The sequence below is a fragment of the Chlamydomonas reinhardtii genome, chromosome 5 (genome assembly GCF_000002595.2).
Source record: "Chlamydomonas reinhardtii strain CC-503 cw92 mt+ chromosome 5, whole genome shotgun sequence".
Lineage (NCBI taxonomy): Eukaryota > Viridiplantae > Chlorophyta > Chlorophyceae > Chlamydomonadales > Chlamydomonadaceae > Chlamydomonas > Chlamydomonas reinhardtii.
In genome coordinates, this window is record NC_057008.1 from 304,527 (window position 1) to 329,771 (window position 25,245).

The following is a 25,245-nucleotide window of genomic DNA, read 5'->3' on the forward strand; positions in this document are numbered from 1 at the left end:
GTTGCTCAGACTTGGAGACGGACTGGCGGCGGTTGGTCGACTTCTTCGCCATTTTCACTGCGAGGACCCTGCCTTAGCGGCATACGCTTTTCATGCTTGAAGCGTGTAATGCACACCTCACGGCGCAGCTTCCAGGCCAGCGCTCAGCAGGTGGTCCTTGAAGTTACAGCATGCGAAATCGTGCTGAATGGCGACAGCGCAGGACGACGTGGCCACGTGCACGCGCGATGCATCATTAAATTGCTGCAAAGGCAGGTGGTGCATGCGAAAGGGGCTGCTACCTACGCGACCGCGTCTAAGTATACCAGGACTGCGGCGGTAGCAGGGGCCCAGACCACTTGAGCAGTAGGGGTCAGAGAGGTGTCCCACTCAAGATCCACTTTAGTCGGGGCCCTGAGGCAGGGCCTAGGGTAGGGCCTCAGGGGGATATCAGCACACGGAAATGACGGAATATCCATCGCGACAGAAGCCTGCCGTGTGGAGGCCTGCACATGCGGCTCGCCACAGTGCTGTCCGAGTCAGACAGCTGGATTAGGCGACGGCGGTGGTGGTGGTGGAGGAGGGCCTGGCCGCACCAGCAGCAGCAGTAGCGGCCCTAGATTTGGTAAAGCCTATTGAACGCTAATAGGCGGCGTGTCAAAATTAGCCGGAGCAAGCCGATAGCGGCTCCACACAAGGGGTGTGATGGACCAGCAGGAGCCAGGAGGGTGACGTGCATGACACGCCGTACAAGGGGTGCCCATATGTGTCCCCTGTGCCCCTCCCCTGCGCCCCACCCCCTCCAACGGCGGGGCAACGATGGCGGGACACCACGCGCCGCCCCCCCCTCATGCGCGCGCAGAGTGGCTGAATGTGCAAAGCCGGCAGATGGGCGCGAATGCCGCGCGCCCCTGCCTGCCACACGCTTCTCTCCGCAGGCCTCCAGCCCTCGCCACCTGGCCCTCGCGCACACACCTACTCCTGCAGTCCCGGTAACTGAATCAGTCAGTGGCCCAATGCCCTCACACTCTCACTACCTCCCACGCGCGTGCTTATGCCGCCTTCCTATGCGCGCTACCACCACCGCGTTACCACCATCCTATCAAGTAGCCATGCAGTATCCATCAGCTGCGCCAAGCTGCCCCTCAGACGTCCACTTGCACCCGACGCAGCAGCAACCAGCTGCAGCCGCTGCAGCTGCTACTGCTGTCGCGGGTGCTACTGCCAGGGCCGCGGGCACTGCGCTATGTTGTCGGCTCCCTCGCAGATGGCGCCGCCGGGGATGCCCCACTTGCCGTACTCCCGCCAGCCGCAGTACGGCGTGGGCGCCAGTCGGACCAGGTCGCGGTCGTAGCCGTACGTGCACAGCCGCACGCCGGCGGGCGGCTCGTCGTCTGCGTCGTGGGCAGTACAGGTACAGTGGGCAGGGCGGTACAGTGGGGAGGCGAGGGAGAGAGAGAGAGAGGGCAGGTGTGGGTGGTGTGGGAGGTGAAGAGTCGGAGGCCCGGAGGCCGCAAGTTGGGCATGGTGGCAGGTGGGCAAAGTGCGGGCGGGCAGACTCCGCCGGTGCGGCCGCGCCAGGCGGGAATGGGGTTGCTTAGTGCGCGGTCCGAGGCGGCACTTGGGTGGGAGTAGAAAACGTGCTGCCCCGCACGCGCACCATCCCCTTCATGCCCTCCGCCACCCACCCGTCCAGCCCCGCTTACACGACCCAACCCCCACCCCCTGCCCCTCTCGGCCCGCTCTCGCCCTGCTCTCACCCAGCTCGCAGTCGGCGAAGCGGCGGAACCGCTCGTCCACAAGGCGGTAGCGCTCCGGCGGCGTGCCGGGGTGAGCCGCACGTACACGCAGGATCTGGGGGGGGAGGTGCGGGTTGAGCGTCATTGCAAGCCCGCAGCAAACACGAGTAACACACACACACACACACCCCACACACACACACCCCACACTCACGCATACACACACACTCACGCACACACACACACACACACACACGCACACACACACACACACACACACACACACACACACACACACACACACACACACACACAATGGCCGAATGGTCGCCCGTGGGGTTCCAGGCTTATCGCGGGTATGCCGTAAGTATGACTACCTGGGTCACGGCAACCACGCGACGCTCGGTAAATTGGTAGGTATCGGTAAGTAACTCCGTCCGTCATTGGGCGGGCTTTCGTTTCGTTTTTTAACACACACACACACATACATACACACACACACTTGCCCCCGCCCCGACCCCGTCTCTCCCACTTGCTCCCCCCCCGCCCTCACCTCCATGAGGGTTGCGAAGGCGTCGTACCGGCCGTCGTCTCCGAACAGTCCGCCCCACATGCTGCTCCACCACAGGTGCTTGCTGGCACACGCCACCGCCCGCTGCAGGGGTCACGTGGTCGTGTGTGTGTATGTGTGTGTGTGTGTGTGTGTGTGCGTGTGTGTGTGTGTGGGGGGGGGGCTTAGCCGTTCATGGGGAACGGAGTGATAGACGTCCGGGGGGGGGGCGGTATTCAAGGCACACGGCACTGGCAGTGGGTCGGGACCGGCAGGAGCAGCGGGCGCGGCAGGTGTGGCGGGTGTGGCTGCCGGGGGTGCGGCCGTGGGGTGTGGCGGGGACTGGCCGCGCCCTGGGGTTCACCCCCACAAGGCACCGCCCCCTGCGACCTCCCTGCCTGTAACATGCAGACACTCCCACTGCAGGACCCTGCCCTACCCAGCCCCCGCCTGCACTAGATACCCCCAACCCCGCCTCGCCTTTCCTCCCCAAGGGCGCCCAAGATAAAGGTTAAGACCAAACTTCCTCCGCGCTCTTGTTCTGGGTCCTGGTTTAGTTGGGGTCGGACCAAACTACCCCCTTCCCGCAACCCCGCACGCGCACCTGCATTCGCGCCAGGGCGGTGTCGTTTATTGCCGCCAGGATCTCGTGCATACGTGGCACGTCCGCCTCCTGGAGAGGGAGGAGTGGGGGAGGAGTGGGTGAGGAGTGGGCGAGGGGAGGCATGCATGGAGGACACCACAGGGGGACGTGGGGGAGACAGGGGCGCGCAAGGCTGTTGGGGCCGTGGGGCATGCGGGGTCCCCCTAGCGCCCTCGACCGCGCCGTCGGGCGCGCCCTCGACGCGAGCCACCGCCCCGGGAAAAATCGTGTCAGCGCCGCCGGCCGCTGCAAATGGCGTGGGCTCGTCGGGCGGAGGTGGAGGTGGAGGTGGAGGTGGCGGCGGCGGCGCGCGTACGGCGTCTGCGGGTGGCGCGGCGGCTGGCAGTGACAGCGTGCCTGACACGGACGGCGGGAGAGGTGTCAGTGGTGGCGGCGGCGTCAGTGCGGGGGCGGGCGCGGCCTCGCCGGAGCAGCACGAGGAGTCGGCGCTGGACCCGGAGATGCAGGTGGGGTGCCAGTGGAGGGCGGTGGTGGAGATTGGAATGGCGTTTGAAGTGGGATGCAGGGTACCCGTACGCATGTGCCCGAGCCGGAATGGAAGCGGTTAGAGTTGGGATCGAGCCGCGGGTGGCATGGGATCCAGAATCGTGGTGGTAGTGTTGGGGGGGAGGGGCAGGGTGACCAGCAACGGCACGCACACACACCCAACCACGCAGGCGTATGCTGACCTGGAGCTGGCGGGTGAGGAGGACGCGCAAGCTCTACCCTCACCCTGCCGCTGTCCCCCGAACCTGTCCTGGCATGCATCTTCATGTCCTTGTTATCTTGTTGGGAATAGTAACAACATCCCCCGCCACCGCGCCACCTGCTGCTGCCCTCCCCCTCCCCCTCCCGCCCCTCCCCCTCCCCCTCCTCCTCCCCCTCCTCCTCCTCCTCCTCCTCCCCCTCCTCCGCCTCCTCTCACCGCCACGGGCACGCTGAATGCGGCCCAGTCCAGCTCGGGCTCGTAGGGCTGCAGCACCCAGTCGGTGACGGGCACAGGCACGCAGCCGAAACGAGCCACCAGCACCTGTGGCGAGCCGGGGGGGGGGCGGGGCGGGGCGGGCGGTGCGGGGGATGATGTGCCCAGGCCAGATGATATAGTGCCATCATCATCAGAAGTAGGGGGGGGGGAGTCCGGGTGTACGGGACGGGTGTGTGCGCGGGATGGGGGTTGCAAAGATGGCACAGAGAGGGAGACAGGGGGTGTACACGGGATGGGGCGCAAGGGCGTCGCCAGGTACCCAGGTGCCCCGGCAGCAGCAGCACCCGGGGCGGGGAGCCGGGGCTGCTCACGCCAACACACGCTCCTGCCTGTGCCGCTCCACGTGTGCATCACCACCGCCCCCGCCCCTCCTCCCCCGCGCCTTCCGCCCCCCACCCCTTCCGCCCCCAGCCCCCCTTCCGCCCCCCACCCCACCTGCCCCCCCCCCCACCCCACCTGCCGCCCCCCGCCCCACCTGCCGCTTGCCGTGCCCTCCCCCCACCCCACCTGCCGCTTGCCGTGCCCTCCCCCCGCCCCACCTGCCGCTTGCCGTGCCCTCCCCCCACCCCACCTGCCGCTTGCCGTGCCCTCCCCCCACCCCACCTGCCGCTTGCCGTGCCCTCCCCCCACCCCACCTGCCGCTTGCCGTGCCCTCCCCCCGTGGGCGCCAGGCAGAAGCGGGCGCTGCTCATGTCGGCCACGTAGGTGCGGCTGCGCGGCACGATGACGTAGCCGGGCCGCTTGGAGTGGTGGAAGTACACCGCCTGCCGCATCCCGGCGCTGTACAGCGGGTTGGTGGGCGTCTGACAGATGGGCCAGGCGCTGGTGTCGGACTTGGGGTCCTTGTTGTCGCCGCAGATCTTGCCTGGGGGGGAGGGCGGAGGCGATGAGGGTCGAGGCGGCGGTGAGGCCGGGCGAACGGCCGGGCGGGCGGGCGGGCAGAGGGATGTTTGCACATGCATACCGTACATAGGCGCACGCACACATTTATACGCTCGCATTTGCCACGCACGCATCTGCAGGCAGCTCACCGGCGAAGTAGAAGGTGATGTTTCGCTCCATGGGTTTGACCTGGGGGTGGCGTGGGGGCGTGGGCCGTGGGGTGAGGGCGGCGTGGGGAGGGGTGGCGTGGCGTGGGATGAGGTGGGGGCGGCACGACACGCAAGGTCGCGCCATGCACAGCACACAAGCGGCCGGCCCCAACCCTGAACGCATGCACACCCACGCAGCGGCACACTCGCACCTCCACACCTCCACGCACACACCACACACACAACCGTACATGGTCTTTGCGTTTACCCTTCGTTATGCTCTTGAACACACACGCACGCACACACACACACACACACGCACACACAAGCACACACACACACACACGCACATATACACACACACGCACACACACACACACACGCACACACACACACACGCACACACACACACACCTTGGGGTTGAGTGGCGTCATGAGCATGTTGGGCGTCTGGGCGGGGATGGGGATGACCACGTCGAGCCCGGGGCGGTGGCAGCCGGGCCACCACACGCGCGGGTGCTTGCGCGTCAGCCCCCAGGGCGTCACCCACACCGACTGCGAGGTGGCGTTGCGGATGCGCATCAGCTGCTTGCCCTCGCAGCCGCCCAGGTCGCCTGTGGGGAGTGGTTTTACACGGGTGTGCGGGCGTACGGTGCGCGCTGAAGGGAGACGGCATATTGTGTACACGTGTATGCCAGGATTTCAGATGGGTTTCAGGGTTTCAGGGTTTCAGGGTTTACCCTAGATGCACGGCACAGGTTACGCCCAAAGCCATGCACGTCAATGTGTATGCGCAGGCAGGACCCGTCATCCCAAGGATGACACCGAGACCCAAGGCGGATACTGCTACTGTTGCAGGGCTAGAGGTGGCGCGGGGGCATGGCAAATTGGCGATGGGGGCCACCGATGCCGTTGTCGGCTGGGTGGAAACGGCTGTCGTGCAGCCTACAGCCCCGCTGCAACACCCGCCAGCCCCACCACCCTCCACGCGCTGTAGTAGCACTTGGGCGTGTTGCGACTGGGTCTGTGACTGTATTCCCAACCCCCGCTCCTTTCCCCCCTCGCCGTGCCCCGGGTCCTCCCTCCCCCCCTGCTTCACTCACTGGTGCTGAGCAGCAGGTGCCGGGCCCCCCCCGTGGCGTTCCACCAGGGCCACGTGTCTGCCACGTACGACAGCACCTGGGCCGCCTCGCCGAACAGGTACCTGCGAGGGGGGGAGAGGGGCAGGGGAGGAGGGAAAGGGTGCGCGCGCACGTGTGTGTGTGTGCGTGCGTGTTTGTGTGTGTGTGTGTGTGCGCGCGTGTGTGTAAGTAAGAGAGAAAGCGAGGGGAAAGCACAGGGAGGAATGGCGTTCAGGTGTGTTTGTGCGCACGCTGCATGGGCCGGGCCTCTCGTGCCACCTGGTTCCCATCCCCGCGCACTCCACACACACTGGCGCGGCGGGGGCGCGACAGCCCAACCCGCCTGGGATGCGACCTATCCTGTCATGGCTTTTGCTGCCAGCGCTGCAGCAAACCCACCGCCCCCCACCCCACCCCATCGCCGCCACCGCTCGCTCCCACTACCCCGTCCTGCACGTTTCCTCCCGTGTGCTCCCCACCCCCACCCTCCCAGCTTGGGCTGGTACCGTACTTACAACGCCCCCGCCCCCCCCCACACCCCCCCCCACACACACCTGAAGTCCACGGGGATGTAGTAGTAGTCCGCTGCGCCGCCGTCCAGGGTCCGGTGCCCGGAGCTGATGATGCGCTTCCACAGGTGCGCGTACAGCGGTCGGTCGAACTTGTCCAGGTTCTTACTGAGAGGCGGGTGGGGGGTGGGGGGAGGCGAGAGGGGGGGGGAACAGTTGACGCCACACCCAACTAAAGCAAGTCCCAGAAGCAGCCCACAGCGCGGGTGGTGTTGTGTGGTGCGGAGGGAGGTGAAGGAGGTGAAGCAGGGAGGAGCTGGGAGGGGCATTGGAGGTTTATTAGGGGCCCTTGCCCGCTGCCACGCTGTGCTCATCCCCTATCACAGAACTCCGCCGCGGCCCCCTCTTGCCGGCCGGCGGGTGCTGCCACGACAACAGCTGCCACGACAACAGCTGCCACCACAGCTAGGCCATGCCGTCTGGCGCATCAGCGGCACCTACACCTCCCTGGGTCCTGGGTGCTGGGTGCTGGACCCCGTGCCCCCTCCTCCCCTCCCTGACAGGCGTGCGCACACCGGGACGCACTGTGTGGTGAAGCGCGGCGGCAGCTCATAGATGTAGATGCGGGGGCCGCCAGGAGCCGGTGCGTAGCCCATACCCGCCAGCTGCTGCGGCCTGTGGGGGCGGCGGCAGTGCGGGCGGTGGCGGGGGTGGGCGTGAGGGTGGGGGTTACACTCATGATTATTTAAGAAGAGAAGGCGTAGCCAAGTACAGTGGTATAGCAGACGCGTTGTTACCGATGTCCGTGAAGTCCAGCGGCCAGCTCCAGCGCGTAGGGTGGGGGTGGGGGTGTTTGGAGTGCTGGTGGCAGTGGTGACGGCACTGCGCCTGCAGGCTCTGTTGTTGCCACCGCTGTCACCTCTGTCCCCTGCCGCCACTCCGTCACCCAGCCCTCACGTAGCTGCGGCGGCTGCGGCGGCTGCGGCACCCAAACAGACACGGGCATCATTGCTGCCCCTGGCCCTGCCCCTGTGCCAGTATGGCGCTGGGTAGCTTGCTGCTTCGGCTGACCCCCCCCTGGCCGCCCTGCAAGGCTATGCTGGCGGCACGGCCGGCCCCTTGCCCACGCCAGTACGCCCCCCTGCCCTCCCGTGCACGCCCACTGGGTGTATGGGCGGCTCTCACAGCGCTCTCCTCCCATCCCTGGCCCCAGCCCGCTCACAGCAGTCCGACATGACACGTCCCCAACCTCCACATTCTAGCCGCCCCGCCCCAACCGTCCCGCCCCAACCCCGATGCCCACCTGCCCTGCCCATCCAGCGACAACGAGCAGTCTGCGCCGTAGTACCCTGCAGCCGGCGTGTGGGTGTGGGTGTGGGTGCGGGTGTGGCGCACCGCAGGGGCAGTCAGGTAAGGTACAGGTGAGGCAGTTGAGGGGGCGGCAATGAGGCCGCCAGCGTCCGCCAGGGGATGGGACAGGAAGCGCTCGTGCGCCCTTCACCGCGTGACCCACAAGTGGTGAATGGGGATGCGGGGAAGGGGAAAGGGGATGTGGTGTGCATGGAACACGCCGCCGCCCCCGCAGCCTCCTGGCCACCGCCCACTCACCCTCCTGGCAGTGGCACCAGCCCGCGTAGCACTTGCCCCGGCCGTTGCAGGCGTTGAGGCAGCGCAGGGGCGTCTCCGCCATGCATTCCTCCACAGAGAAGAAGCCGAAGTGCTTACATGCCCGACCCAGAGATGGCACCGACTCGCCGCACGCCGGGCCAGTCAAGTTGCGCGGGCAATCGCATCTCCCCAGCTCAAGGTTGCAGGTGCCATACTTGGTGCAGCCCGCTGCGCAGGGAACCGCTACGACGGGCTGGAGCTGTCCCAGCAAATTGCCCAACAACAGCTGCTTCAAGAGTAAGAAGCAGCCAATGCGCTGGCATATGTGATATGCACTATATGCGCTTAAATCCGTCATCGATCCATTCGTGGTGAGCTGGCTGCAGTGTCTTTGCGCGACGTGCGCCGATCGCGCCTACAGTAAATATGTATGGAGGAATACGTTGTAACTTCTATTGGCAACCTTATGGCATATGGAGTTTACACTCACGCACGTCCGAGCCGGGTAACGAAGGTCAAGCCCCTTACAGAGTCAGAATCAAATTTTTTATCCAACATCTAAATCAAACTCAGCAAGACGAGCCCTCAAGGATATGCCGGGCTTCTGTCCTGACACATGATTGCAGCCTTGCGCACGCCTACTCGACACGGTCCCCCTCCCCCGAGCCACCCCCGCCTTACTGGGCGAAAGGAGATTAAACCCGAGGAAATATTACAAGTCATAGGGGATGGCCATGGCATATGTGAAGACCATTGGCGTCGCACTGTGTTTCGTATGCCAACCCTGATGGCGCTATTGACGGCGCTTTTGACCGGGCTGGGGGCTGTGTCGAGATGCGGCCGGGACCCCCCCGCGACAACTCAGATGCAGTGCGGGAGTGATAGCCAAAACCAAAGTTGCAGGTTTCAGCTGGGACACCCTCTCAAAAGCAACAGGCCAAGAGCCCAGGCGATTACAGAACGGTCCGGGGGCTTCACAGGACTGTCGGGGGATGGCGCGGGTGGCCCGTGCCTTCCAGTCCCTCCAGCCGCAGCAGGCCGCCACGGTGCGCCACATGCGTCAGGCCGGGCTCCTCACCGCGGACATCTGTGCGAAGGGTTGGGGGTTGGGAATGGGGTGCGTGAGGCGCCCCCGAACTATGCCGTCACCCAGATTAGTACTCAGTACATGAAGCTTGCTGTGGTGATCAATTTGAAGCAACTATCATAAACTTCACGCGATGAGCGCACAAGAAATTCAAGAGGCCGAGGCTAAACGTATACGACTCGCCCCAACCACCAAATGGACCGTCGACGCGGTGAATGCCTTTTCGGAGGCTTCAGCAGCCGAACGGACTATCTTCCGCGTTCCGCGTGCTGAGCCGGCGGCCGCGCGCGAAATCCTCGACAAGGTCATTGCTCTCCAGGGTATGTATGACTGTTATCGCACGATAATATACATGGTATGCCAACGTCCGACGAGCATGAAGTTGCTCGAGAGCAGAGTAGCAACTGGCCGGCCAGGGTCGGCTGGGGCCGGGCCAGGACTGGCCGGGCCGGGACGTTCCACAAAGCATCAAAGCCAAAGCGCCAAACCATCAGCTTGCTAGGCGATATCTGAGACGGCTACACAACCGGGTGCGGCCCGTAGCTCACGGCCGCAGCTGAGCGGTAGGAGGGGCAGTAGCACTCAGCCTGCAGCGCCGCCGGTTTCCAAGGTGCTGGCTCGGCTGACCCGCACGTTGCATCGTGTCTCCTGACGCTGTTCCCTATCGGTATGCACAAACAGCAAGCTGGCGCGTTGTGTATGCCGCTGGGAGCCGCCCTGCGAGTTTCCCGTCTCAGCAGCGGCATCGAGCGATCTGCCGCCGGCTTTTGACCTTGACCTTGACCTTTTTTAGCACGCTTGCATTTTGATTTCCTCTTTGCCCACCCCCCGCAATCCGCCTACACAAGCATTGAGCACGTGCAGTGGCACGCAGTTCTCAATCTGTTGCATGTGCGCCCCGGCCGCCTCCATTCCATTTCATGGCATGCAGCTTCGGCGGCGGCTGGCCTGCTGGGTGTGGGGAGCACGGGCGGAGCCGGTGAGTTTTCGTTGGGTTGGCTCTCACCGGCGACTTGGCCTGGTTTTTTCTTTGGGCGCATGGCCCCCTACCGCCTGAGTCCTCATCCTGACCAGCGTGTGTCGCTTCGACAAGCTGGCGGGTTTGTTTACTCTATCTGACGTGGGGGCATCGGTGTTTGACGCCACGACTCCCGCCACACTCCTAAAACCCCGCAGCCATCAGCAGCCGTAATTGCTTCGACCGAAGCGGCTCGCAGTGTGCCTGTGGCTCTCATGCAGCTGTGAAGCTATGCACAGCTGAACCGGATATGCTGTGGCCATTCATCCTGTGCCCTGTCCCTTCCTTCTGCCTTGTGCCCCCAGGTGCAGACGGAGCTGTGGCGGCAACGGGTAGGGGTCACCTGTTGGTTGGCTTGTGGGAGGGGTAGGGCTCACACGGATGTATCGCACCTACCGGCATTCTAGTACACTCCCCGTTGGTTTGCGCAGCCACCACCACAGTGTCTCCAGGATACAGCCTGACGTTCAGTGACTAACCTGCTGCGTGCGTGTGGCCCCCGGCTGCTGCTTTCACGTTATGCAGGCGATGCGGCCGAACCAGGCTCAGGGAGCACGGCAGCTGACGGTGGGTTGTTTGATGGCGGTTGGTTGCTGGTTGACACAAATCGGCAGGGGTCAGCGGGAATAACTCGTGGGGTTCCCAAGGACTGGAGCTGGGTGGCCCCTCAAACTCCATGCATTGCAGGCGCCTCTAGGCCTGTCGGTCGTAGGAAGCGGATAGGTCTTGAGGGGTAGCGGGCCAAGTTGATGACGGGCGAATGGGTGAACGAAGTTGAGTGCACGGCTGACACCGCCGGCCCCCACTGCGGAGCAGCTCACCGCTCACACAACTGGCAAACTACATTGCTAAACATTGTTGCTTCATTTTCTCGCTGCTTGCAAGGCGTGGACAATTCCCGGGAGTACGCCACACAGCTCCTCGGGCCGCCTCTGGGCTCGCCTCCGCATCTGGATGACCTGCACCGCTTCATCCAGGGGCCGCCCGCAGCTCAGATCCCGATCAGTGTGGATGCGCTGAGCGCGGTCAGGCTGCCTCCCGCCCTGCAGTCGCACTTCAGGGCCGCCTCGGGTCAGCTTGCCTTTGCCATAGGGGCGAGCTTGGCGTCGCCACTGCGTCAGGGTGGCTCGGCGGTGGTGTGGACTGTGATCATGGAGCACGTGGTGGTGGTGTCACTGCTCCAGGCGCTGGACAACGCGCTGCCAGCGAGCCTCCGCATCGGGTACGATGGAAACGTACAGCAGGTGCTGTGTGTGACTCTTTTGGCGGGGCGCAAGCGCTGGCATGGATCGGGCTGAAGAGTAGATAGATCGCGTGTGCGTGTACGTCAATTGTGCCGGGATATCCATTGCTCAGCCCTTGCCTACCTCCTCCCCTTTCTTGTCCGTAGACTGGTGGTGGCGCGTGACCAGCAGCTGGACCGCACCTTACACACCATGACAACAACCAAATCGCTTGGCGGCTCGCCTGTGCAGCCGGATGGATTCTTGCGGGGACAGGACGGCAGGCTGCTGGCGAAATGGGAGGTCAAGGCAGCAAGCCTGGAAGAGGCGGTCGGGGACCTGCACAAGAAGATGGCGGCCTGGACGCCGCTGTACTACGGCGAGTGAGTGACGCGATAGATCCTGTCTTATGTATGGCTGGCTGTATATATGCATTGGAAGGGGCTCCACGCACGGATCATACCTGTTTCCAACATCATGCCTTCTTGCCTTGAAAACCGCTCCCTGACATGGCATTGCTCCCCTGTGCCCGCCCTGCCACTGCTGCCCCATCCAGCACCGAGTACTTGCCGTGCTTTGCAGCTGCAGGCAGCCATCTGCAGTTCTATGCCGTCTCGCGTGCTAGAGGCGGTATGGCCTCGGCACCGCGCGCCATCAGCCCCCGGTACAACCTGACCAATCATGCCGACCGTGCCGAAGCAGTGATGGCCACCATCAAGTTCTACCAGCTTCTCCGCGCGCAGCAGGCGCGGTATCCGGCGGATGCGCTGCCCGCTGGCGCTGTGATGCGTGGTAGCGGCCCTGGATTCACGCGCGAGCTGTAAGCAAGGGCGGAGGGTTTGTGTGAAGGGCAAGTGGCTGTGGGGTGAATGGGTGGGTGGATGTTTTGGTGCGTGGGTACGTGCGTGTGTTGGCAGGTGGGCGCACATTCCTTGGCTATATGGTACGGCGGACGCCGGTCGGGCAGTCGACCCATGCTTCCAGCAGCTGACCTATACCTGCCTGTACGCCTACTGCGCACCGCCACTTTGAGCGCGTGTCACATGGAACGCACGTGTGGTCAGATAGATAGAACCCATGCGTACACACATCACGCCACCGCCGGTTACCGTATGTGCTCCTCAGGCTGTTCCGGACCGACGTGCTGGCGGCTCGGAAGCGGCTGTCACCATGGTCCGCCTTCGCCTCCTGGTGCGGTGTGGGCTTCACAGCGCTGGCGGGGCTGTACGCCGCCACCGCGCAGCGCCCAGGGCTCGTGCACGCCGTGATGGGCACGCCCACCCTGCAGGGCGACTTGTACTGTGTGGACCTGACTCCGCTGGGACTGCAGAGCAGCAGCGCGCTGCCCGGCACGGAGGACGAAGCGCGGCTGATGCTGCACGGCCTGCTGCACGGCCTAGCGGCGATTCACGAGGTGTGTTTGTGTGTGGGTGGGTGGATGGGTGTAAATGCGCGGGCGGCCGGCGGTGCAAGCAATTGCGGAAGCATGCGCGCACGGCAATGACAGGGGGGTGCTGTTAGTTCCTGCTACAGCGGATGGCAGCTGCAGTGTGTCATTGCTTTTAGCTGCAATACGGTAGCGCCGTATAGCGCAAACTTACAAGCGCAGGCCGCTCACTTCCCTGCTGCTTACACACTACATACCGACCGACGTGCCCGTTCAGGCGGGCTTCGTGCACCGCGACCTCCGCTGGGACAACTTCGCGTGCTCCCCGCCGGACTCGCCCACCGGCGGCAGCCGCCGCTGGTTCCTGCTTGACTTGGAGACGTGCGCCCTCGCCGACCAGGCGCCACCGCCAGCCTTCAAGCCGGATGGCTGGCAGCCCGACACCACCCTGGTGGACGGCCGCTACACGCGCGCGTCGGACCTGTTCCAGCTTGCGTGGGCTGTGCAGGCCGCGTGCTGGCGGGTCGTGGACTCGGCGGAAGGGAAGGCGTTCTTGGAAGCCATCCTCACTCGCCCCGCCCTGCAGCAGCGCAGTGCGAAGCAGCTGCTGGAACACGAGTGGTTGCAATGTGTGGACCCCGACGGCATGTGCTGCAGGGCCGCGGGCGCTTGGCCGGGTGAGCGGTAGTGGGCTGCTGCTGGCGCAGTCGCGCAGCTAGTACCAGCACCAGTGAGCCTCAGTAGCTTAGGTTGGTAACCCTGCTCAGAGGTGACAGCAGAGTGAGTAAATTCTTGCTGTTACGTGTGCACGGGTGTGGAAGGAAGCGCCAGCGCCAACGTACGGCGATAGCATTCTGGGGGCGAAGGCGGCCGACGTGAGCAGCAGGTGGGCAGGCAGCCTGTGGTGTACGGGGCGCAAGCTGCTGCGGGGGCAGGGGCAGGGGCAGGAGCAGCGTCTAAAGGCAGTTGTGGGCTTGCTGTATGTTTGGGGTTGCCAATGGCAGCGCTGGCTGGTTCACAAGCAGCACCAGTATATGTGCATGAAGCGGAATAAATGAAATTGATTGTCGCGAGATGCGTTCACGTTGCTTGTGCGTGGCTCGCTTGGGTGTATAAGGCGATCAGCTGCCTAGAGCGCTGCATGGGTAGTCGCTGATGCAGGTGGCGCTATGGGTCACCTTCATGGGCGATGGCGACTTGAGCTCGAGGCTGGCTCACGGGCTCCAGCAGTAGGGGCGCTCCAACTGCTTGTATTGGATTGATAGGTGCAGGAATCCGGGGCCGTCTATCTATATTCTATACGCCTTAAGGGCCGGGATGCTAGCCATCACTTGAGACTACGCTCCTCATCACCCTCCGCGGTGCTACGGTGCTGCAGTGCTGCTACGGTGCCGCGTTTGGCTGAACTGCAGCTATGGTAAAATGGGAGGCCGACACCAGGTCCAGCAGCGAATGTGTCTATGACGCATGACTGTAACTGGCTTGCAAGAATTGCCTTGACGCCACACTCAGCAAATGGCCTAGCGCCACGGCTGCCGCTACATATCAAGTGAAGAGCTCCATTCAAGTGCATCAAGACATGTATGGAGGATTGCGTAGATGCGTTATAACAGCCACGGCGCCACGCGCGCAGGTACCATTCTTGACCTCACATGGCCGGCCGCGGCAGTTCTCAATCTCAGAGTGCATAGTACAAGTGAGCCCCGTGCCGTGCCATCTGTTGCACATCCGCCCAGCTGTCTATCTAACCCACAGCCTATCTACTACTTTATACAGATGGAGTACCTGGGCGCACGCCAGACCATCACTGAACAATACAGAGCCGAACACTGCAAGCATGCCCATGCACAAACCACCGCACACCGCCATTGCGGCCCTCTCCTCTTTTCCATGTACCGTTGGCACATCCCGTACAGCAACAGCCTGGCCATGCATCTACCTTATCCTGCGACACAGATGTAATCACCAGCAAATGTTAAACGTTTGGCAGTAGCACAGCCTGGCAGTAGCCCGTGGCCACACCACAATCAACACTGGCGGTCTTCCCGCGCCCACCCTTATCGCTTCAGGCATTGTCATGCTGGTTGCTGCCCTCTTCCTCCTCGAGGCTGTATACAGCTCGGTAGCGCCGCCACCTAGTACAGCTCCTCCGCGGGGAACTCATACGCCTGTGGCAGCGGCACTGAGTCCCACAGCTGCTTTACACCCGCGTCCAGGGTCAGCAGCCGCCCCAGCGCCGCGAACCTGTCGCCGCCGGTGCCGCTCCCGCCCGCCGGCGCCGCCGCGTCCGCAGCGCCACCAGCAGCACGCTTGCCGCGGCCGCCGCTGCAGCGCGCTGCGAGCTGCCGGTCCCACGTGCTAATAAGGACCTGCAAATGTGCAAGCGCACAAGCGCGGATAGAGCACGAAGTCACGATGCATATGAAGCAATCAAAGCATTCTGTCACGCACTGTGGATGCCAATCAAAGCATTCTGTCACGCACGGTGGATGCAAGAGACTATAGGCATACTTCTCCTGGTTCCACAACACGCCACCCTGAAATGCCACACACACACACACACACACACAGACACAGACACACACACACACACACACGCACACACACACACACACACACGGCCGTCTTAACCCGGTGGATACGCTGATTGGCGGTACGATGCGTCCCTGCTGCACACGCCACGCACGCACCTGCAGCACCCGCTTCTCCATCAAATCCGCACAGCTCTCGCACTCCGCCCACGGCACGCGCAGCACCGCCGCCTGGTTGCCGCCGCCCCCGCCGTAGCCCCCGCCGCCCAGCAGGCTCGCCAGCTGCTCCGCGTTGCGCTCGTCGTCGCACGCAAGCAGGAACGTCTTCTCCGCCGGCACCACCACGTGCGCCTCGTCATACTCCGTGAGCTGGCGGTGCCCGCTGTCCCCGCGCCCGCCGCCGCTGCTGAGGCAGCTGCGCAGGGACTTGTCCAGCCACAGCTGCCATTTGGACCCCTGCAGGTCCTCGTACATCTCTTCGACAGGCGGCGGCGGCCGAGGCAGCTTCGTGGCGCGGAGCATCACCATCACGCGCTGGCCGCCGCCGCTGCCACGGGCATAGCCACCGGTCTGCTGCTGCGACAGAGCCTCACCCCACAGCTGCCTCAGGGCCTCGCGCATTACCGCTTGCGGCTTGATAGTGAGGAGATCCAGCGCCTGCCCCTGCACCTTGGGCTGCTCCTGTTGCTGCTGCTGCTGCGGCGGCTGGTTCTCCTGTCCCGCCGCCTGCCCCTCCGCCTTCTGGCGCTTCTGGGCCCGTCCGTCCTGCTGCTGCGCCGGCTGCTGCGCCGCCTCCAGCGCCTCCCGCAGGCGCCACTCGCCGTGGTGCAGCTTCAGCTCCTCCGGCGGCCCGAACAACTGCACCATGGCAGTCACCGCGACGGGGCTGCCGCGGCGGCCGGCGTTCACCATCCCCTTCACCTCCACGCGCGCACACCGCTGCACCAGGCGCGTCAGTGCGGCGTCCGGCGCCTGCAGCAGCTGCGCGGCCTCCTCGTCGTGGGCCTCCAGCACCCTCGCCACGGACAGCAGCGGGATGACCTGCTGGCCCAGGTCCTCCAACGCGCCCAGCAGGAGCCCCGCCAGCTCAGCCAGGCGCAGCAGGCGGCTGCGGGCCTGGTCAGGCACGTGCAGCTCGATGCTGCTGATGCCAGCAAAGCCGGCGGCCCCGCCGCCGGCCGCCGGCCCCGCCTCCGGGGCCTGCGCCGGCGGCTCAGTGCCCTGCGCCGGCTCCGGGCCCTCCTCCTCCTGCTGCTCCTGCTGGCCGTAGCTCAGCTCCACGGCCATCTCGTCGTACCACACCTTGTTGGCGAGCTTCAGGTAGCGGAGGCGCGGCGGGCGGTGGGTGCCCATCAGCAGCTGCAGCGGCCGGATCCGTGCCTGGCTCTCCTCGCTGCTGGGGTTGCCATGGCTGCTCACGACGTCCAGGCAGTCGAGCGTGAGGCGCTCCAGGGACACCAGCGCGCCCAGTGCGTCTAGGCCCTGATCCGTGAGCCTCAGCTCACCGGTGTTGAGCGTGATGACGAGCTCGCGCAGGTGCGGCTTGTTGGAGAGCGCGGCGACGCACGACAGGTCCACCGGGCAGGAGAGCCGCGGCAGCACCAGGCGCTGTAGTCCTTCGAAGGAGGCAGCGATGGAGGCCAGGACGCGGGGCAGGCGTCCAGCAGCCGCGTCGCGAGACCGCGTAGTGTCAATGCTGCTGCCAAAGTCAAGCTCATCCAGGGAAGGTTTGTGGACAGCCAAGTATTCCACAACGCGCAGGCAGTCGACCTCGTTGTAGACACCGTCAATGTCCGACACGCCAAGGATCTGTTGCAGCTGATCGCGCGGGGCGTCTCTCAGACTTTGCAACACTGGTATAACAGCCCTGTCCATGGCCGCGACTCAGCGTCAAGCGAGAAGTCAGCGGCAAAGCGCTTCAACTTTGGCGCTTTCGCTTTTGGCGGGACAGCTGCAGATGAAGCTATATGTTGACGATAGGAATGAACAAAACGTATTGATATAGTGACCGAGACTGAGACTGGGACTGAGAGTCTGAGCAGGAAGGAGATTGAGGAACGACGTCGATGGAACCCGAAGAAAATTGAAATGCGCCGACAGCTCCACAACCGGACAGACTTGGTACGTTCCCCTTGGTACGCAGCTCCCCTGATCAGTCCATTGCTTGCAGAGCTACACCCTTATCCTCCTCCGCTCGCGGTCAGCAGGTCCGTATGCCACCATTGCACACGTGCACATGGGCTCCGACGCATAATCGAGCGTGTATCTCATCCACAGGCAGTGCGCTCTGCTGCACCCTGCGCCATACCCAGCGCCACGATCCTGACGCGGCCTCCCCCGTGCCTTGAACCATTTACTCTTTGTTTACTAGGACTTGCGCTGCCCTCGCGGGCGCATTCGTTTGACGCCTCAATCTCCCCCTGCAACAGTCCGCACTCGGCTCATCTGCCTTTTACGGCTCCCCCGCTACCCCATCTGCATCTGAAGTGTCCGCTCCCATCCATCTGCACGGACTACCCCCCCTGTCTTCACCCCTTGCATCTTCGGGAGCAGCAAGAAATTGCCTCCAATGTAGGCCATGGGCGAGAAGATTGGGCATTCCCTGGGGTGCATTCTCGCCGCGTGGGGCTGCATACGGTACGGTCAACGAATCCCACCAACTACCCCTTTTACCAACTAACCCAAACGCTAAAAACTAGGCATTGTTGGGCCCCTGGATGCCCTGGCCGAGAACTTGGTTAGGGTCCTTCTCGGCTTCTCGCCAGCGGCGTCGGCCTAGCCCTGGAAGATACAAGCCCTGTGGCTGCATCCTCTCCCGGCTTAAGCGTTATGCACAGTATGCCATTCTCGCAGTCTTGCTTCGGCTTTTGCTGCCGGTGTATCCTGCCGGCGCTGCAGGCCTTCACATTCCGGGCCTGCTGTTACTCGTCCTTACATCCGCCGTCCGACGCCCGCCCGTGAGGGCCCAGTGTGGTAGACTGGAAGTCCCCCGCTGACCCGCTCTGCACTATGCAACGCTTCTTGGAGCTACAGCCACACAATTCCACACATGCAGGCCTTGCCACACAGCCCGGTCGTCCTTCTGTCCGTGCACACCACCTGCACGTACCCGTGTCCCTCGGTCCTGCCCCTCAGTCCCTGCCCCTGACCACTGCTTGGGGCCTGCGAGCCTCCCTGCCTGACTCTTTACCGCCACCACCAACTGCACCGCCCCCGCAGCCTCCAGACCTCCCCACCTCCTCACCCGCCATCACCCCACCCCACCCCGCCCTCCACGCCTTCCCGTCGCGCCCACCGGTGGGGTCTGGAAATACGCTGCGCACAATGGGACTACGCCAACCTGCCCCTTACCCTGTCCCATCGCTTACACCAGCCCACCAGCACCACCAGCCCCACCTCACCCCACCCCACCTAATCTCACCTCACCTCACCTCACCCACGCCACCCCACCCCAAGCCACGCCCCTCCACCTCACCTCCCTGCCCCCGCCCCGGCCGCCGCCGCCTGCCCCGTGTTCTCGGAGCTGCCCAGCCCCGGCACTGGCTCCGTGACCGCCCCCGGCCCACGGCCCGCCCGGTAGTGCTGCAGCATCTCCTGCTCGGTCACGTGCACCTCACCCGCCAGGACAAGGCTGTGCAGCGGCAGCCCAAAGTCCACCTGCAGGAGAAAGGGGGGGTTACATGCAGTAAGTTTACGGAATGAAGTCGTAGCCAGGTACAAGGGGGGGGGTTTGAGGGAGGATGGGGGTGGGGCGGGATGGACTGTGGGGGGATGCGGCGGGTTCTGCGCCCCTCAGCCCCACTCTTGCTGCTCACGCACCAGCACACCGCCCGTCCAATGCTTCTACGGTATTGCCAGCCCACCGCCCCCCCTCGGCAAATAATCCCCTCAAACGGCCACGTGTTAAATTGGATAATATAGATCTAACCCCCCCCTGATTCTGGACGTCGGCACTTCACTTCATATTTGATACACACCATCCCATGGATGGCTACCCCCACCACCAACACACACACACACACACACACACACACACACACACACACACACACACACACACACACACACACACACACACACACACACACACACACACACACACACACATACGCATACACACTGCCCGGCCCCTCTCCCGCACCTCCAGCAGCTGCGCCAGGGTGCCCGCCACAATCTGCTGGTCGTCAGCCTGGGCGTGTGTGGGTGGGGAGGGGGGCGGGGAGGGGCGCGGGGGAGGGGGGCGAAGGGGCGCGGGGAGGAGAGGGGGAGGAGAGGGGGAGGGCAGGGGAGGGCAGGGAGGGAGGGAGAGGTACTTTAGTGCGGGTGGTGGTGGCGGTGGTGGTGGTGGTGGCACATACACGACGTACATGGTTGAAGCCGTGCAGTGCTGCACCAGGGAGTTGCCACCATATCATGCATCCTTGTGTCTCTTGTTGCTCAATAGAAATGGTGTCTACACCTCCCCCATCATTGCGTCTCTCGTCCGCCAGTCCGCATCCCTGCCCCGCCCCCTGCCCACCCCCCACCCACCCCCAGGGGACAACGAGCTGGAGCGCGGCCGCCCGGACGGCCGCTCATGTGGTAACGAATTCGTCTGCAGTCTTCAGTGCATCCTGTACCGCTTTACAAACACCCACCCACCCATACCCCGCCACGCACCTGCAGCCGCGCTATCCCCACCGCCAGGCTGTCTGGGCCGTATGCGCCGCCGCCACGTGCCGCCTCCACCTCCAACAGCTGCTCAATGGCCTGTGTGTGCGTATGTAATGTGTGTGTGTTGTGTGTGTGTGTGTGTGTGTGTGTGAGTGCGTGTACCGTAACTGTGTGTAGCCGTGCAGGGGAATGAAAGACCGCGCGCACCTCCCCCCTTCGTAAACTTAATGCATGTAACCCCCTTCCTCCGTGCCGTGTGTTCAGGGGTGCAGTGGGGAGCCCCATGCAGGCTCCCCCAGCCCCCCCTCCCTCGCAGCCCCCCTGCCTCGCAGCCCCCCTCCCTTCTTCCCTTCCCCCAGGTAGCTCGAGCACGCTACCCCTTCCCCCCAGCCTTAGTTTGGGCTGGTATTATAACCACCCCCCAACCAGCCAAACACAGCCAGCCCGCTCCCGCCCCGCCCCCCTCCTGCCCTCCACTCCCCCCCACCGTCTTGATGCTCATGTAGCGGGGTGGCTCGTACACAGTGCGGCCGCGAGCCAGCGCCGCCAGGTCGGGCTCCTTGACCTGCGCGCGGGGTTTGGGGGGAAGGTGGCGAAGTTTGGAGGGAGGTGGAGGAGATGGAGGAGATGGAGGGAGGGAGGGAGGTGGAGGAGGTGGAAGGATTAGGTGCGTCTGTACCGCACACACGCAGCACAGAGGCCAGGGTGCCTGCTGCCCAACCCATTCCCAACCCATCCCCAGCCCATCCCCAACCCATCCCCAACCCACCGCACCCCATTCTCACCCCACCCCAGTTTCACCCCGCCGCACCTTGATGTCCAGCAGGCACAGCGTGTGCAGACCCATCCTGTGTGCGTCAAGAAAGCACAAGGGATAAGGAGGAAATGGAAAGCGGAAAGGGTGCGTGTGGGCGTGTGCGTGTGTGCGTGAGAGAGAGAGAGATGTGCGCGAGGACCCGCAGGCAGGCAGGCAGGCAGGCAGGCGAGGTATTGGGTGTTGGGAGTGGGGTGGCGACGGGGCAGCAGCGGGCAGCGCGTGAAACTGCTGCGGTGGTATTGGTGTGATTGCCAGTAGGGGCAAGCACTGTCGCTAGGTGGGATCACAGGGGTAAAGTCAGGGGAACGACTGCATGCCAACCGAACCCAGCCCTCCACCGCCTCCACTACCGCCGCCTGCCGCAGGTGCCTGCCCCGGCACCCAACCAACCAACCGACCAACCAACCAACCAACCCAGTCACCCTCACTTGCGGTTGGCCAGTATCTTGTCGTAGAAGGAGTCAGGACGCCAGCTGTCCGTGAAAAACACAATGGACACGGCCTGAAAGTGGGGGGGAGGATTAGGGAGGAAGCAGTCTTGTTTTGGGTTATGGGACCACTCTGGGGGGCCGGGGGGCCGGACAAGGCCGTACAGCACCACGCCAGGAGGTGACTCACAGCTGGCGTGCCGGCGGCGTGTGGCGGGCACCGCGCGTGCAGCATGCAACGGCAGCACACACCCCTTCCCGCTCCTCCCAGACACACCGGCCGCAAATGAATGGCAAGTGTCGCTGCAGGGCGATAAGGCCCCACTCAGGTGCCAAGTATGGCTCAGGCCCCTCAGTCCCCACAACATTTCCCTCCCAACCCCTCCCAATCGCCCCCAATCCCTCCCCATCCCCCCAACAATCCCTCCCAGTCCCTCCCAACCCCTCCCAGTCCTCCCAGTCCCCATCCCTCCCTATCCCACCCCACCTCCCACCCCACCCCCCACCTCGCCGAAGCGGTAGAGGCTGAGGCCGCACGCCCCCACAGCGTTCATCACGGAGGCGTTGTGCACCACCCGCACAGTCAGGCCGCGCTCGCGAGCCCGCAGTTGCAGGTCCGTGTGAGTGGTGGCGCTGTGGAGGAGGAGGAGCAGGAGGAGGAGGTGGGGAGGGTGGGTGAGTGAGGCGGGCAGGAGGTTGGAGTAGATTATGAGAGGAGATTCGGGGAGGAGAGATGTGTGTGTGTGTGTGGAGTAGAAGCAACAGCATAGGGGAGCCTTTGTGTGGGTTTGAGGTGGTGTGACGTGGTGAGCAAGGGCGTCAACTCACGACCATTGTCAGTGCTCTCCTGCCCCCCAGTTCCCAGCTCTCCTGCCCTGCTGCTCCCAGCTCACCAGCCTCCCGCCCCCCGGCCCCCCCCCTCACCCAAAGGGGTCGCCCACCACACAGAACGCCACGTCACCGCTATCAGCGCCCTCCAGGATCTCCTCCGCACGCTACGTGTACGGGGGGGGGGGGGGCGGGGAGGGGGGCGGGGGGGCGGGGGCGGAGGGGGTGTGTGAGGGCGTGTGTGGATGGGACTGAGCGAACCCGGGCCCGGGCCCGAGCCACTCTTGCCCTGAGTGCGCCTGCAGAACCGGCACATGTTCGGCTCTTGAATTTTTAACAATCTACACACACGTTGCCCACCCACCCTCCCCACCCACACGCCCGCGTTTGCACCTTGACTGAACCCCATCCGCACCCACACGCGCCCACACGCGCCTACACGCACCCTCCCTCACTTCTCCCCCGTCCTCTCCCCCCTCCTCCCCTCTCCTCTCCCCCCCCTCCTCCCCCTCCTCCCCCTCCTCTCCCCCTCCTCTCCCCCTCCTCCTCTCCCCTCCTCCCCTCCTCCCCCCGGCCCCCCCCCTCACCGACTCCACCATCTCGCGGTCCGCAATGATGACCTCCTTGCCGTACAGCTTCTCCTGAGGGGGGGGCGGAAGGGGGGGAGGGGGTTTGAGGTATGTCCGTATGTGTGCGTTTTTGCGTGCTTGTGTTGGCGGCAGAGAGCCTGGCGAGCAGAGCGACTTGCGGCCAGGCGCACGGCGGAGTAGGAGGGCTGGCCGTGCTCTTCCCGGGCCTTGCCTCCCCGCCTGTGCGCTCTTGCCGCCTGCAGCCCTGGGCAGTGCCAGCTCCTCCTCCCTCCCCCCTACCCCTTGGTGGGCTGCCTCGCAACCGGCGCTTCAACCCCCAGCCAAGCACAAGCACCAAACCCAAGGGTACTAGCGCCAATTCCATCCCGCGACACGACTCAAGACTTCCTGCCCTCCTGCCCTATCCACAAATCTCCCCTCCTCTCTCCCTTCCCTTTCCCCTCGCCCTCCCTTCCCCGTCCCCTCCTCGTTCCCCCTTTCCTCAATCCCCTTTCCCCCCTCCCCCTCCGCCCCCCCCACCAGCTTATCCTTGTTGCACAGCAGGATGCTGGTGTAGGCCTCCAGGTAGACACGGCTGCAGCGCCGCAGGGCCTCCAGGCCGCTAGGAGGAGGCAGGGGGCAGAGTTTGGGGTGAGGCGTGGGTTATTTGCCTGAGACCATTGACCGTGAGCAAACTGTCTAGGAGTTGTCGCCATGGTTGGGGTTGCGGCGAGAGCAGGCAGGTGCGCAACGCCGCTGTCCTGTGCTGTGCCGAGGGTGTTGCACTATGGATGGGACCTTCTCAACTTAATTCGGTTTAATGAGTACACAGTTCTGCCTAACGGCTGTGGGACCGGTGCACCAAGCCGGGGCTGAAGGGAGTTGCCCGGGCGGGAACGCCGTTTAGTATGGTTGACTCGCCGCCACGCACAGAATCGCCATCCCGCTCAGCTCTTAATATCACATCCGTATATGCAGCTCCTTCTATTCTTTGCGAGTTGATACGGTGGCGCGCGCCTCACCGGAGCGTAATGTCCTGCTCGTTGAAGAGCCCAAGCCCGATTAAGTAGAGCACCATGGCTCCCCGAGTGCTCTCTCTTTGTACACTGCCTAAATTTAATGTGCTATTGTTGGTGCCTTGTCGCGGAGGTGCTCGTGCAGGCGGCTGGCAAACTTGGCGCCAGCGATAATTGCAGGTCCCTAAGCAATAAAAATTTGCACGAAAATAATACACTGCTTCATTACATGCTGCTAGCGAGTGACATGATGGCACGCCGCGCGAACCATTTCCCCCCTTCGCACATGCACCATCCCCCCCCTGATTTGTTCACACCAACACTACTTGCCAGAGCTACGCCATACCACACCACGCACCGAGCAGTGACATGAGCTACCTGCTGGGCACTCAGGGCTGCCGCACTCTTCGTGCGCCGCATCGGCTTGCACCACCCCTGGCAGCCCTATGGCCAGCGCAGTGACCGTACCTAGTAGCCGCCGCCGCCAAGCACCCGCCGCCGCCGCCGCCGCCAAGCACCGCCGCAGTTGCACGGCGCATGTCTGCACTACCACACACGCTCCGGCTGTGCCCCACCAAACATTCCCACACGCTTCGCTCCAAACAACGCCACACGACACGACCAACGCGGCACGCTCACAGCTCGGTCCGGTCAGCCCCACCCGCAGCCCCGCCCCCCTGCTGCTGCTGCTGCTGCTGCTGCTGCTGCGGTGCGTCGCCCACAGCCCAATCCTCCTCCACGCCCGCGCCTGTGCCCGCGCCAGCCGCCTCCACCGCCTCCGCCGCCGCCTCTGTCGCCGCCTCTGTTGCGCCGGCCAGCAGCGGCAGCCCGCTCTCCGCCGCGTCCAGACGAGCCTGCGCAGTGGTGGCGGCAGTGGGTGGTGGTGGTGGGTGGGGGTGAAGTGCTGGGAATCGCCCTGCCCTCTGCCCGGCCCGGCCCGGCCAATGCATGCTGCTGCACATGCCCCGAATACGCTCCGTGTCAGCCGTTTCCATCCACCCACACCCCCTCCTCCACCACCCCCTCCTCCACCACCCCTCACCTCCACCCCTCCACCCCCCCTCAATCCCGCGTCACCTCCTCCTCCACCCACACCCCCTTCTCCTCCCCCATCCCTCCTCACCTGCACCTCCTCCTCCTCCTCCACCCACACCCCCTCCTCCTCCTCCACCCCCGGCCTCACCTGCACCTCCCGCGTCACCGCCTCCTGCTGGGCGTCCAGCTCCTCCCACAGTGGCCCGATGATGCGGCGCGCGGCGGTGAGCTTGGGCTCCTTGGTCTTGGGGTTGTTGCACAGGTCGATGGTCTTGGCCTGGAGGGCAGGAGGTGAGGTGGATGCGGGGGGTGGATGGGGTGGATGCAGGGGCACGATGCAGGAGGTGGTGAGGTGGGTGGGGTGGATGCAGGGGTGGGGTGGGTGGGGGGCAGGGGGGGGGTGGGGGTTGGTTTGCAGCATTCCCAATGAGGACTGAGCGCAAAATACGGGGTGCGGGTGCGGATGGGTGTGGGTGCGGTCACAACTG

At 64.3% G+C, this 25,245-nt stretch overlaps 5 protein-coding genes across 6 annotated transcripts in view; 1 reads left to right on the forward strand and 4 right to left on the reverse strand.

The window, feature by feature from the left end:
- Positions 1–596: 596 nt before the first annotated feature.
- On the reverse strand, positions 597–8,742 carry CHLRE_05g233450v5 (uncharacterized protein). The gene is made up of 13 exons (XM_043062179.1): positions 8,166–8,742; positions 7,861–7,906; positions 7,143–7,232; positions 6,603–6,725; positions 6,031–6,131; positions 5,342–5,541; positions 4,928–4,967; positions 4,532–4,761; positions 3,837–3,941; positions 2,873–2,941; positions 2,272–2,373; positions 1,740–1,833; positions 597–1,373 (listed from the first exon to the last, which is right to left on the reverse strand). The coding sequence occupies exons 1-13, from the start codon at positions 8,245–8,247 to the stop codon at positions 1,198–1,200; spliced, it is 1,458 nt and encodes a 485-aa protein (XP_042924536.1). The 5' UTR covers positions 8,248–8,742; the 3' UTR covers positions 597–1,197.
- A 590-nt stretch (positions 8,743–9,332) lies between these two features.
- CHLRE_05g233400v5 (uncharacterized protein) lies at positions 9,333–14,369 on the forward strand. The gene is made up of 9 exons (XM_043062176.1): positions 9,333–9,572; positions 10,184–10,231; positions 10,576–10,602; positions 10,796–10,837; positions 11,156–11,492; positions 11,661–11,876; positions 12,050–12,313; positions 12,619–12,907; positions 13,158–14,369. The coding sequence occupies exons 1-9, from the start codon at positions 9,386–9,388 to the stop codon at positions 13,566–13,568; spliced, it is 1,821 nt and encodes a 606-aa protein (XP_042924537.1). The 5' UTR covers positions 9,333–9,385; the 3' UTR covers positions 13,569–14,369.
- Positions 14,370–14,386: 17 nt separating this feature from the next.
- On the reverse strand, positions 14,387–17,392 carry CHLRE_05g233350v5 (uncharacterized protein). Its single transcript, XM_001702163.2, has 2 exons — positions 15,571–17,392; positions 14,387–15,249 (listed from the first exon to the last, which is right to left on the reverse strand). The coding sequence occupies exons 1-2, from the start codon at positions 17,284–17,286 to the stop codon at positions 15,016–15,018; spliced, it is 1,950 nt and encodes a 649-aa protein (XP_001702215.1). The 5' UTR covers positions 17,287–17,392; the 3' UTR covers positions 14,387–15,015.
- A 94-nt stretch (positions 17,393–17,486) lies between these two features.
- Positions 17,487–23,892, reverse strand: CHLRE_05g233300v5 (uncharacterized protein). Its single transcript, XM_043062170.1, has 11 exons — positions 23,729–23,892; positions 23,247–23,328; positions 22,725–22,778; positions 22,234–22,304; positions 21,816–21,942; positions 21,310–21,383; positions 20,876–20,912; positions 20,552–20,629; positions 20,071–20,160; positions 19,553–19,600; positions 17,487–19,068 (listed from the first exon to the last, which is right to left on the reverse strand). The coding sequence occupies exons 1-11, from the start codon at positions 23,782–23,784 to the stop codon at positions 18,883–18,885; spliced, it is 903 nt and encodes a 300-aa protein (XP_042924538.1). The 5' UTR covers positions 23,785–23,892; the 3' UTR covers positions 17,487–18,882.
- Positions 23,893–23,938: 46 nt separating this feature from the next.
- The window catches only part of CHLRE_05g233303v5 (uncharacterized protein), a 20,744-nt gene continuing 19,437 nt past the window's right edge, over positions 23,939–25,245 (reverse strand). For both annotated transcript variants that reach the window (XM_043062172.1, XM_043062171.1), the window contains 2 exons: positions 24,906–25,034; positions 23,939–24,576 (listed from right to left, as the gene is read on the reverse strand). In XM_043062172.1, the coding sequence (XP_042924540.1) occupies positions 24,358–24,576; positions 24,906–25,034 (348 nt within the window). In that variant the 3' untranslated portion in view covers positions 23,939–24,357. The remainder of the gene's footprint in view (positions 24,577–24,905; positions 25,035–25,245) is intronic.